Below are 13,755 nucleotides of genomic sequence, written 5' to 3' on the forward strand. Positions count from 1 at the left end.
AGCCTAGAGTGAGAAGTTTTTGTTTTGTGCGAAGGTTGACAGACAACCACTGGAGGAGGTTTTTAAGAAGGGGAGTGACATGCCCAGAGCGTTTCTGCAGGAAGATGAGTCAGTGATCTTAAATTCAATTCTCACAACATCACTCAGGCAGAAAGAAGCAAATATTCCACCCCCACTTTCCAGATGGGGATATTAAGATACGAAGAGTTTAACTGACCTGCTCAAGAGCAAACATCAGACCTGTGGTACAGCCACGTATAGAACCCAGGACTTCCATTTCCCAAACCCATGCTATTTCCACCAGACCACACTGCCTCCCAAATGCTCAGTTGTAGAATTAAAGATATAGGAATTATGAACAACCAACCCAGTGAGGGAATTTACAACCTCTCTGAGTCTTACTTCTTCCACATGTAGAGTAGAATTTTTTTTTCACAATGTTTCTAGAGGATTGGTTCAGAAAAGTTGGGTAAATTTTTTTAATCGGAAAGTCAACTTCAGCTCAAGAAAATAGAATACACACCTATAAAATGATTAGTACTACTAATTTAAGAACATTATCAAATATTCCTCTTTTAACAAGGAGGAAATTAGATTCTTGACCATTTAACACAAAAAAAATTATTGGTTGGAAAAAACAAACATAATGCTTTTTGCTATTCAAAACAGGAACTATAGATTTTAACCATAAATAAACTATTCCTATTAATGTCTGCCTCCCTCTGTAGATTGTACATTAGTTATGGGCAAGGAACGTGCCTGATAATTCTGTTGTATTTTACTCTCCCAAGCACTGCACTGCACATAAAAAGTGCTCGGTATATTTGATTGATTTGATATTCAGTTAATAGCAACTAAAATATTTTTCACCCTCTTACACTCTAAAATGCATCCATGAATAATACTGAGCAATTGTTCTTTTTTCCTAATTAAAAACTATTTACACATGATGTGAGGTCAGATATCCTTCTTCTCTACCTGGGCTCCTCAAGCCTTTCAGGCAGACATAAAATAGAAAGGAAGAACTGAAGAACTATGGGTAAAGGTATCTACCCCAGTGCTTAGTACAGTGCTTGGCACACAGTAAGCGCTTAACAAATACCACAGTAATAATAATAATAATAATAATGATAATGATGAATCTTTGACAAAAGGACAGTTTATGGGCCTTCTTTTAAGAGGAGTAAAATGGGAGATTTAGTGAAAAACCAGAGGCCAGGGAGTGACAGGACCTGGGTTCTAATCCCACTCTGCCACTTGACTGTTGTGTGACTTTGGTCATTCAGTTAACTTCTCTGTACCTCAGTTATTTCACCTGCAAAATGGGGATTAAGACTGAGCCCCATGTACAGTGCTCAAGTGCTTAGTAAAGTGCTCAAGTGCTTAGTACAGTGCTCTGCACACAGTAAGCGCTCGATAAATATGCCTGAATGAAATGAATGAATGTGGGACATTGGTTGTGTCCAACCTGTTATCTTGTGTCTACCCCAGCAGCTTAGTACAGTGTCCAGCACATAGTAAGTGCTTAACAAAAATCATTTAAAAAAAAAGCAAGAGACGGGAGTAGCCACAAACAGAGGGCACCAGGAATGTATCTGTTTATTGATGTATTGTACTGTACCAAGCGCTTAGTACAGTGCACTGCACACAGTAAGCACTCAATAAATATGATTGAATTGAAAGAATGAATGAGTCAGAAGACTTCAGTTCTTCAACTCTGCCATTTGCCTGAGCAAATTGCTTAACCTTTCTTAGTCTCAGTTTCTTTAACTCTAAAATGGAAATGACCCATCCCTCTCCCTACTTTAGATGAATGTTGTGAGGACAAAATGAAACAAGTTACGTAAAAGCACTTTCGAAAACTACAAGCACTGTGTAAATTCAAGGCATTAGTATTATGACAGGTACATGGTTTAAAATTTAAGGATGTTAAACATTTCCCTTCTTAAAACATTTTAGTTGGAAAACAAATCAAGGGAGAACCATCATTCTTCAATGATCTCTGATCACTTCCCATAATATAATATATACATAATTCTTAAGTTTAGGAATGGAGCAAAGAGTTCATTGAAAGAAGAATTATGAATTACTTTAGGAGGTTTACTGGAGCAAAACACGTTAAAAATTAATGTTTTAAAGCCCAAGTGAGGTCATATGGAAACACATAAATCCCAAATTAAAAATTCAAAAGATTCAGTCTTTGGAAAAAGTCTGCATTTTCAGAACTACTCCCAGGATTACATGTTGGACAACATTCTTTTGGCAGAGTGATTAGTAACTTTCTCCAGCATTTTGCATAATAAACATAGCATTAAGCACAGTTCAATGAAGATTTATGAGCATTTATGAACATTTAGCTCAGACAGAGAGCACTTAAAAGCTACAGTAAATAAAACGTCACTGGCAGTCAGTCTTGGTGCTAGAATTTGCTTCCCATTAATGGCAAATTGCAAGGTTTTGGTGGAAAATTATTTAGAAGCACCAAAGATGGGGAGGCGGGGAAAAGGGAAGAGTCGATCCAAGGGATTAATGTTACCTACTTTCAGAATCTGGAGATAGATCAAATATTTCCTGACAAAGACAGGGTCCCACTTACTGCACAGTTACTAAGCAGTGCAGATATAACCAAATCAATGGAAGGGAAAATTCAAGTTAATTCTATCTATAGCAGGCATAGCGCAGGCTTAGGAGTCAGAAGTCATGGGTTCTAATCCTGACTCAGCCACTTGTCTGCCGTGTGACCTTGGGCAAGTAACCTCACTTCTTTGTGCCTCAGTTACCTCATCTGTAAAATGGGGATTAAGAGTATGAGCCTCATGTGGGACCCCTGAATTGTGGTGTGGGGCTTTCTGAATTATACTTTCCAAGCACTTAGTACAGTTCTCTGCACACAGTAGGCACTCAATAAATTTGATTGAATGAATGAATGAACCTGATTTCCTTGTATCTACCCCAGTGTTTAGAACAGTGCTGGGCCCACAGATAACTCTTAATACCATAATAATTATTATTTCAAATATTTCCAGTACTTGTGCTAATTCCAGAAGGGACCCAGTACTGGATACAAAAGTGCCAAGTTCTCAGCACTGTACCTCATTTCCATCTCTTGTGCCGCCTACCCTTCGCCTGGAACACCCTCCCTCCTAAAATCTGACAGACAATTACTCTTCCTTCCTCCAAAGTCTTGCTGAAGGCACATCTTCCTCAAGAGGCCGCCCCTAAGCCTCTTTCCTCTTCTCCCACTCCCTTCTGTGGCACCCTGACTTGCTCCCTTTATTCACCTCCCCTCCCAGCCCCACAGCATTTATGTTCATATCCATAATTTATTTTAAAGTCTTTCTCCCTCCCTAGACTGTAAGCTCGCTGTGGACAGGTAATGTGCCTGCTAACTGTTATATGGTATTCTCTCAGGCACTTAAGTACAGTGTTCTGCACACAGTAAGACCTCAATAAATATGACTGACTGATTCAGCAGAAGCTAGTCACAGTGAAGTGACTTCTGAGGCATGCCACTGCCTTGCAACTACAGATTTTTAAGAATATATCCCTTTTTTCCTGGGTTCCCTGAAAGTCTCCCATAATTCTGATGGCTTGAAACAGAAAAAGAACAGAATGTGTGACTTCATGGCTATCATGCCAATGTGCAACTTCTCATCCAGGAAATGAAGTATTCTGGAAGGAAACCTAAAATTTAAGAACATTAATAATGGAGATGGCAGAGCCCTAAAACCCACATCTTTTCTGATCCAAAATGTCAAAGGAGCAACACCTCTCATCTTGATCTTGGATTCTCCAAAAACTGCCCTCCATCAAACTTGGCTTTACAAGACTGAATTTCCTTCCATGACACTAGTTTAATCAACCGATCAATTAATGAATAGTATTTATTGAGGGCTTAATGTAGAGGACCCTGCTAAGCATTTGGGACAATACAATCAAATTAGTAGGGAAGATTCCTGCCTTCTGGAAACTTATATTCACTCTTTCAATTGCATTTGTTGAGTGCTTACTGTGTGCAGAGTACTATACTAAGCACTTGGGAGAGTACAATACAACAACAAACACATTCCCTGCCCATAAGGAGCTTAGAGTTGGCTGGGGGGTGCGGAGAGAGAGAGGAAGAGAGACATTAGTATAAGTAAATGCATTACAGATATCTATGTAAGTGCTCTCTACGGAAGAACCATATATTAAAATAAAATACAGACAGGAGGAAGAAGGGAAGGGGAATATGCAGTGCTTAAGTAATATGGCAGGTAAAACTTGACTCCAAGTGCTATAGGAGGTTGTGAGATTCTGATGCAGAAATGCTTAACAGACAGCAGGGGATAGGGGAATATAAACAATGCAGATTAGCAATTAATTAGGAAGGTCTCCAGGAAGTGATGTGATTTCAGAAGGGTTTCAAAATTGGGTAGAACTGCTGTCTGTCACATTTGAAGAAGGAGAGAGTTCCAAGCAAAGGGAGGGCTTAAGCATCACGAAGGGAGCGATGAGAACAAGATACAGTACGTAGGTTAGTTTGAGGGAATAAAGACTGCAAGTTAAAGTACAGTGGATAAAGAGAAGCCGAGAAGCAGTGTGACCCAGTGACAAGACCATTATTATTAATTGTATTTATTGAGTGCTTACTGTGTGCGAAGCACTGTACTAAGCACTTGGGAGAGTACAATATAACATCAGCCACATTCCCTGCCCACAACAAGCTCAGTCTAGAGTATGGGCCTGGGAGTCAGAGGATATGCATTCTAATCCAAGTTCTATCACTTATCTGCTGTAAGACCTTGAATAAGTCAATTTCTCTGTTCCTCAGTTATCTCATCTGTAAAATGGGGAATAAGACTATAAGCCCCAGGTACCTCAGAGTATGTGTTCAGATTTTCTATTTGAAAGTGAGCCAAGGAGGTGTGGAATTTTGAAAAACAGTGTTTTGAATGGCTTTCTCATCCACTAATGAGATCCTGGAAATGCTCTTAATTCCATTCGGTGTTCCCTTTGCATGCGTCATCAATATCCCAAGGATTCCTCAAATAAGGCCCAAGGGAACTCTGACAGCTTTCAAATAGGAATGTTCACTCCCAGAACCTGCAACTTTAATGTTCATCCCAGTCCCTTTGGAAATAAAATGAAGAGTCATGAGACTTGAGTGCTTAGAACACACAATTTTTTTTATGGCTTTTATTAAGTGCTTACTCTGAGCCAGGCACTGGACTAAGCGTTGGGAGAGATACAAGCTAATCAGGTTGGACACAGTCCATCAGAAGTAGCATAGCCTACTGGATAGAGGATGTGTCTAGGAGACAGAAGATCATGGGCACTAATCCCAGCTCTGCCACTTGTCTGCTATGTGATCTTGGGCAAATCATTTCACTTCTCTGGGCCTCAATTATCTCATCTGTAAAAAGGGGATTGAGACTGAGCGCCCCAGGTGGGACAGGGACTGTGTCCAATTGCATCCACCCCAGTGCTCAGTACAGTGCCTGGTACATTGTAAGGACTTAGCAAATATCAGCACTATTATCATTTTTATCATTGTTATGGGGCTCACAGTATTGATCCCCATTTTACAGTTGAGGCAACTGAGGCACAGAGAAGTTAAGTGACTTGCCCAAGGTCACCACACAGAAGTAGTGGACTGACCATGAGAACCAAGACCTGACTCCCAGACCTGTGCTCTATCCACTAGAGAAGCAGCTTGGCTCAGTGAAAAGAGCACGGGCTTAGGAGTCGGAGGTCATGGGTTCGAATCCAGGCTCTGCCATTTGTCAGCTGTGTGACTGTGGGCAAGTCACTTAACTTCTCTTTGCCTCAGTTACCTCATCTGTAAAATGGGGATTAAGACTGCGCTGGATTACCCCAGCGCTTAGAACACTGCTCTGCACATAGTAAGCGCTTAACAAATACTAACATTATTATTATTTTTAGGTCATGCTGCTTCTCTAAATGACTGTGGAAATCAAATTGGGAGAATATCTTCTTATGATACTGTAATTGGGTGTTTTTTGAGATTGTAACCAGATAGCGGAACTGATTTCCCGAGAAACGATTCGAGTTAATGAAACACAGCCTGTTCAGGTACGGCTAACATTTCTATTGCTAAAAGGAATCCTGTACTAAGCACACTGTTTAAAAGGGGCACTGGCTAAACACAACTCTACAATGAGACTTTTCTTTTACAATTGTGGCCAACTTGTGTTTGCCACACTGGAAGTAATGATAATATTATTATGGTACTTCTTAAGCACTTACTTTGTGCCAAGGACCGTGGTAGTTACAAGTTAATCAAGGTTGGACACAGTCCCTGTCCCACATGAGGCTCACTCTCTTACTCCCCATTTTACAGAAGAGGTAACTGAGGCACAGAGAAGGTCATACAGCAGACAAGTAGGGGAGCCGGGAATAGAACACAGGTCATCTGACTTCATCGCTTGAGCTCTATTCACTAAGCCATGTAATAAACATGCCTTTTGCCAATCACAACCACCACATTTCATAGGAATCCACTCTTACCTGAAAGGATTTTCAGCTCTGCCTCATCACTATACTTAGGTGGACCACCACTTTCAACCACGCAACGATAAAGTCCTCCATCTTCCTCTGAAGCATTGCTGATAATCAGAGCTCCATTCAGGACTTTGATTACTCTGTCATCCAAAAGGACTGGCTGACGGTCTTGCTCCCATCTTACGAAGGGGACCAAATCAGCATTGATTTCACAGTTAAGAACTGCACCATTTCCTGCGTAGACAGATGATGATTCTGGCTGATTGGCAAACCTTGGAAGACCTGGACCATGTGGAAAGAAAGGAGAGAAACAGAATTCTACATGAACAGATTGATTTATAAATTCACCAAGCATACCTAATACCAACTGAGAAATATCATTTTTTTAAATAAAAGTCCAAGTTTAGAAAACATCCCCAAATTATTATATAGACTTTACACCTATTACACCAAGCAAAAAACAAAATAAAAAGAAGCAACAGCTGTGAACATCAAATCATTATACAAGTTAGATGAAGGGAGCAAAGAGGTGATAAGTTCAAAACAAACAAAACACTTTTCATAGTGGGTGTCAAACATGAAAGTCAATGCTAAAGAAAGTTCAAGAAGGGTTTGGATAAATCCATAGACAAGTGGTCCATAATATGCTTTAGAGATGTTAGAGGGAAACCAAAGAGATTGTAGATGATTTATCCATAATCATTAGAATGGATGTCAAGAAAGGTAATCATCATACTGTCCCTCAGAGTACCATAGGAATTAATATTAGGTTGGATGGACCATTGGCCAGATCCAGTAATAGCATCTCTTACACTCTTATGACTAGTGACTAAGAATTAAAATATCTGATTATCAGTTATTAAATATGCCAAGCTCAACCAAATTAATCATCAAATCCTAACTCTAAACTTCTCTTACACTCTTACGACTAGTGATTAAGAATTAAAATATCTGATTATCAGTTATTAAATATGCCAAGTTCAACCAAATTAATCATCAAATCCTAACTCTAAACTTAAACATTAACTGTATCGCAAATTGAAATTCTTTTTACTAAGTACCGACAAAATTCATGCCTAAAAGACACTAAAGGCCTGTGCCATACCTGACAACACAAATTCTGAATCATGTCTGCCTAAAGGAGCACAGCATGCTTTTCTAATTGAAGGGATGAATCATTAGTTACATTTCTAGAGCATATTACACGAGATTAGCTTCTTGTTCCTTGTCTGTCGCATTGGGTGCGGAGCACAATGCACAATGATAGAATCATGTAACAGCCATAAGAAAATTAATTTGAAAATTGCAATCCCAGTAATTACATTTCAATCTCACCACAGCCCCTTATCACCAAATGAGTCACCTATTATAATGAAAAAAATGACAAGAAGCTCAGAGATCAGTTTTGTTTATTCTCATGTATGTTAGTTTAGGGCACATACTGAAAGAAAACTTAAGCTTTTTAGGGAAAGTCTATAGATTCTATTTGTCCTGAATTTCCAAAGGGATTCACAGGAACCTCAATGGAAATAAGAAATATAAGCAGATATTTGTGTATAAGTAGACTGAGAAATAATTTCGTTGAATATACAACTAGGTCAATACTACACAGTTATTTACAATTCAGCATCATCTATAACCAGGAACAAGGCAACTTACCTAAAGAAAAACAGGAAAGAAATGTATTTGAACTTGCATCTTTCTGATAGCAAATTAGTTTTCACTACTAGCAAGATGTTCTATTATAATAATAATAATAGTGGCATTTGTTAATTGCTTACTATGTGTCAGACACTGTACTAAGCGCTGGGGTATATGCAAAATAATCAGATCCCACAAACTGCTCACAGTAGGAGGAGGGAGAAGAGGTACTGAATCTCTATTTTGCAAATGAGGGAACTGAGGTATAGAGAAGTTAAGTGACTTGCCCAGTGTGTCACAGCACGCAAGTAGCAAAACAGGGATTAGAACCCAGGTCTTCTAATTCCCAGGCCTGAGCTCATTCCACTAGACCAAATCACTTCTCTACTATTAAAACATATCATTAAGTCAGTAATTTCAGGGGCTTGGTACAAGGGAAGCAAATAATGAATGTTGATGCTGAATTAAGGTTTTAAAAAGCCAATAAAACTGTAATAATACAAATGCATTCGTTGCATTTGTTTATTCAAACCTGAAGCACTTGAAAAAGATTATTCTAAAGGCACAAGAATACACTATACAAAAAAGGAATACTCTTCAATCTTACTTCCTTTTTCCCAGACTCATCTCTTTCTATTCATATCAAAACCAGGATTACTCTCCATGATCATATACTTGTCAGGGGAAAATGGCTTGAAGGAATAAAAATATGTACCGATGTAATTCAGGTTTTTAATTTAGAAGAGGTAGACCTTTTTAATCTATACCTTGTCTGTATCATTCACATATAAACAATTCTAAGCATAACATATTTCACTGAGAATTAATTTGCTGATCAAAAAAGTTAGGAATTTGGCACGGTAAGCATCAATACCTCCAACTCTCCAGTAACATGGGACTTGTTTGTACTAGACAAGAATAAGACTCTGAGTCACACTAAGTATACAAAACCCCTCCACTAGATTGTAAAGTCCTCAACGGTAGCGATCACGTCTACCAACTCTACTGAGAAGCAGCATAGCCTAGTGGAAAGAGCATAGACCTGGGAGTCAGAGAACTTGGGTTCTAATCCTGGGTATCTGGAAGCTAACTGTTTCTCTGTGACTCAGTTCACTCATCTGTAAAATGGGATTAAATACCTGATTTCCCTCCTACTTGGACTGGGAACCCAATGTGGGACTGAAACGGTGTCCGGCCTGGTTATGGTGTATCTTCCCTGGTGCTTGCCTTGCACACAGAAAGTGCTTAATACCACAATTACTATTAGTAGTAGTAATAGTATTTTGCTCTCCAAATCACTTATTATAACGCTCTGAACAGAGTGTTCAATAAATAGCACTGATTGATTTCTTGGGTGCTATCTATTCCTTCAAAGCCAAGATTTCCTCCCTCTTATACGAGAGGGAATACACATAATCACTGCATCCCCAACACTATACAAACTAATAAGGAAGACAGCAGATAAAATAATTTATCAGTAGTGGGAGGAGAAGGAAAAGCAAGAAAAAATAATGTGATTTCAGATATAGCAGGATGAAAACCGCTGAACAAATACCTGAAAATAGGAATAAATAAAAATATACATTTGTACAAAAATGCTAGAGATAGGCCTGAAATATGTGAGTTCTGAGGTGGGTGTTGCAAAAGCAGGGTGGGCTAGTGGGCAAGATCCTGTGAGTCAAAAGCAGCTCCGCCAGTTGCAGCTATGTGATTGTAGCAAGATTTAACTGCTCTCCGCCTCAGTTTCCTCATCTGTAAAATGGGGATGCAATACCTGTACTCCCTCCTACTTAGAATGTGAGCTCATATGGGACAGGGGCTGTGCCCAAACTGATTATTTGTATTCACTCTAGTCCTCGGCACAGAGTAAGTAATTAACAAATACCAAAGAAATAATAATAATTGATACAAGATAATCACGTTGGACACAGTCCCTGTTCCTCATGGGGCTCAAAGCTCTATCATTATTCTTATCATTATTACTATTATTATTGTTATTGTTGCTGTTAGGGCTTTCTCCAAAAGTAGAATTTAGGAGGACTTTTAAGATGGAGTTGAGGGAAGGCTATAATTCCAGCAGATTTGTTCCAGGCTGATGGAATAATATGAACGGGAGTCAGTGGTATGAGATTTGAGAGCAAGGAATGGTTTTGAGAGCGAGGAATGGTTATAAAGGCATATCTTAATAATACTTGTAGTTTTATATGCGCTTACTATGTGCTAAGCACTGTACTATGCACTAAGGTACATAAAAGATAATCAGTCACTGGTATTTATTGAGTGTTTTCTGCGTGCACTTCTAAGCACTTGGGAAAGTACCATACAACTGCAGACACAATAAGCCCACACTCCTCAGGTTGGAGAGCTGGTAAAGCACCTTGAAGCCACTGTGAGGAGCATTTCCTTGATGAAACAGGCGAGAAATATTCTTTGGAGGGTTTTATTACAATATTAAGCTCTTATATGTGCAAAACACTATGCCAAGTGCTGAGACATTTACAAGATAAACAGATTAATAAGGTTCCCTGTCTCCCAAGGGGCACAGTTTCCCCATTGTTCACACAGTTGTCAAGGTAGATTCCTCTCCTGCAGTGTTCGGTGGAAAGGAAAGAAGCTAGGTTTGCATCAGACAGCCCAAAAAATATGAATAAATACCTAAAAATTAATAAGCCCCTATTGTAACAGAGCACTTCGCTGGAAATAGATATCAATTCCCACTCTCTATGTCCTTATTCAATGCCGGACTAAAATCCCATGCAGGCTAAACAGGACTGGTGAGCAACCCATCTCTTTCACTTCCTTGTCTACCACAACCTTACCAAGTGGTCACACCAACTCTATTTGAAGAAAAAAGAAAACGGTAACTGAGGAAGGAAAAACAAAACAAAAATACAAGATATCTCTGTACCTAAACTGGAATGCTTCTTGCGAAAGGAACTGCTGCAAAACCTACTGAAAAACCGTTGAAAACATTCATTCATCTTAAAATGTTTTAATTCGTTTGATAAGCAGATATAGGACATGTTTGAGACCACTTGCTAAAACAAATGCTCAAGAAGCTATTATGTGGGAATTGCACTATGGTTTCACAGGAGTTCTTAATCTTTTCATATGGAAAAAAAGAACCTGAAGTTTAAACTGGTACTGCACTTCAGACAGGTTTGAGAGTAGGTATGAAAGTGATTAATTGGTGTGTCCCCTTTTTACCAATCTTTGAGAAGTCTGCTTTAAAAGTTTATACATAAGTTGATTAATGCAAAATATGAAACTCTAGAGCCTAAACAAAAATGAACCTATATAGAGGTGCAGGAAGATTAAGACATCTTCTACTTTAGAAACTAAAGAAACTAAATATTAACTAAGCAATGCTATGTTCTCAATTAATAAGCTCTATGGAAGTTTTGGGGAATCGTAAGCTCACTAAGGGCAGGGAAAACTTCTGCCAATTCTGTTGTACTGTACCCACCCGAGTGCTTAGAACAGTGCTCTGCACATTGTAAATGCTCAATAAATGCCATTGATTGATATGCTTTAGCTTGAAAAATTTATCCTGATTCAATAGGCAGTAGAACTAATTGGCCCCTAAAGGTATCTTACTGGCTGCCTCATATGAATTTTCTCCTGTAGAGGGCAATGCTATCCAAACATAATTTAGAGGCAAGAAATACAGAACTGGGTATATTGCATCCCATCTAATTTGCAAATTTCATTTCACACTTAGGAACGGACTGTGAGTCTCGACAAAGAGAGAAATGTTAAGACCACTCCTGACCAGGGGGAACCATGTTTATTTAATTACCACTAGCATTAACTGAAACACTACAGTCAATAGTAGAATTTGAAAGCCGTACTAAGAAATAAAAGTCCTTGGCAAACACCAACAAAAGTTTCAAATAATATTACTCCTTCAAGTATGAGCAAAAATGCAAATCCATGCCTAGTGTTGACTACAGTAACTGCTCATGATGGTTGGCCAAGCCCATTCTTTTCACTCACCAGTTTTTATTGATTGCCCACTGAGTGCAGAACAGCGTAAAGACCATCATGGAGTGTTATGCAAGAGAAAACTGGACATGGTCCCTACACTAATAAACTTTACTGCCTTCTGATGATGCCTGAAGCAGCCAAAAAAAAAAATCTCCTGAACCCACATTTCCTTACAACGCAAACAGTTCCACTCTTATTTTCAAAGAAATGAAATTATAATAATTGGAATATCCTGGAATCAACTGAAGTTAATTTCAACTCAAAAACATGAGGCACAGAAGTCACAAACCAGAGCAGTGCACTGATATATCTAAACATTGGTTAGAGCTAAAAGTGACTATAAAATTGAGCGGTGAGTTACGTGCATGGTTGGAAAAACTGAATGTGAACAACTGGCTTGAATCAGTTTGTTCCAACTGCAACCACAGCTGAAAACATGTTCACAAAGAATCAAAACTGTTGAGGCATATTTTGTTTCAAAATCTTTTAAAATATGCAAAAAGGGTGCAGGTTTTCAGCATTACTGTTGTTGGTTTGAAAGGTTTATGCAAACAAGTCTGCACTATTAGCCCAACTTCTCGCCATCAATCATTCACTGGTATTTATTGATCACTTACTGTGTACAAAACACCGTACTAAGCACTTGGGAAATGACAATGGAGTTGATAGATGTGATCCCTGCCCCTAAAATAAATCACAGGTAGGGGGAATAAGAGTATAAAGATGGGTACAATATTGTAGTGGGGCTGGCTAAGTACATAGTAAACACAGAGGGGAGGGCTTAGTCAGGTAAGGCTTCTTGGAGGGGATAGGATTTTTAGGCGGGGTTTGGAAGGTGGGGAGAGTGGAGAGCTGTCAGATGTGAAGGGGGAGAGAGTTCCAGGCCAGAGGGAGGATGTGGACAAGGGGTCAGCGGCGGCTTAGAAGAGATCAAGGTACAGAGGGCAGAGCTGGCTTACAAATGAAACCTGGTTTTATTTGAGTGTTTCGGTTGATTTGAATTCACCAGTTTGGTGTCCCAGAGAATCCTTTCCAAGAGCCAACTCCATTCACTGAATTTTGGCATTTGGGGTATATTCTAGGAACCTTAAGCACCAGCTTCATGAGGGGGATAAGAAATGGCACCAGTTTGGGGGCAAGGTGAACAATTATGTATAACACTACTCTCCTTTTAACAAGAAAGGGACAGGAGGTGGAGCCAAAATGGTGCCTCACTCTCAATTTTCATGTCTTGGATCCCTCATTCAAGCTGGTCCCCAAGGACTGGAACTTCCTCAAATTCACCAGACCATAGGTCTCAAGATCTACAAGGTCCTCCTAAAATCTCACTTCTTCCAGGAAGCCTTCTCTAAGTCAAGTAAATTGACCAGTTACCAATATCACACATGTATTTCATTCCTATTCTCAGCATTCATGAACATGTGTATATTTGAATATTTATTTTATTTAATTATTTCCCCCTATTTTATTACCTCCTCCTCTTCTTTCTGCTCTCACTATTTGTAAATGAGTTGTCTCCCCCATCAGATCACAAAGGTAGAGATTGCTTGTCTTGCTGTTATATTTTCCACTACTTAGTAGAGTGCTTTGAACTCAGTAGAAACTCAATAAATAATTTTGGTT

At 39.1% G+C, this 13,755-nt stretch overlaps 1 protein-coding gene across 5 annotated transcripts in view; it reads right to left on the bottom strand.

The window, feature by feature from the left end:
• NEO1 (neogenin 1) overlaps positions 1–13,755 on the bottom strand; it is a 270,466-nt gene that overhangs the window by 142,186 nt on the left and 114,525 nt on the right. For all 5 annotated transcript variants that reach the window (XM_029065166.2, XM_029065167.2, XM_029065164.2 and 2 more), the window contains exon 3: positions 6,511–6,786. In XM_029065166.2, the coding sequence (XP_028920999.1) occupies positions 6,511–6,786 (276 nt within the window). The remainder of the gene's footprint in view (positions 1–6,510; positions 6,787–13,755) is intronic.

Source organism: Ornithorhynchus anatinus, chromosome 5 (assembly GCF_004115215.2).
Source record: "Ornithorhynchus anatinus isolate Pmale09 chromosome 5, mOrnAna1.pri.v4, whole genome shotgun sequence".
Lineage (NCBI taxonomy): Eukaryota > Metazoa > Chordata > Mammalia > Monotremata > Ornithorhynchidae > Ornithorhynchus > Ornithorhynchus anatinus.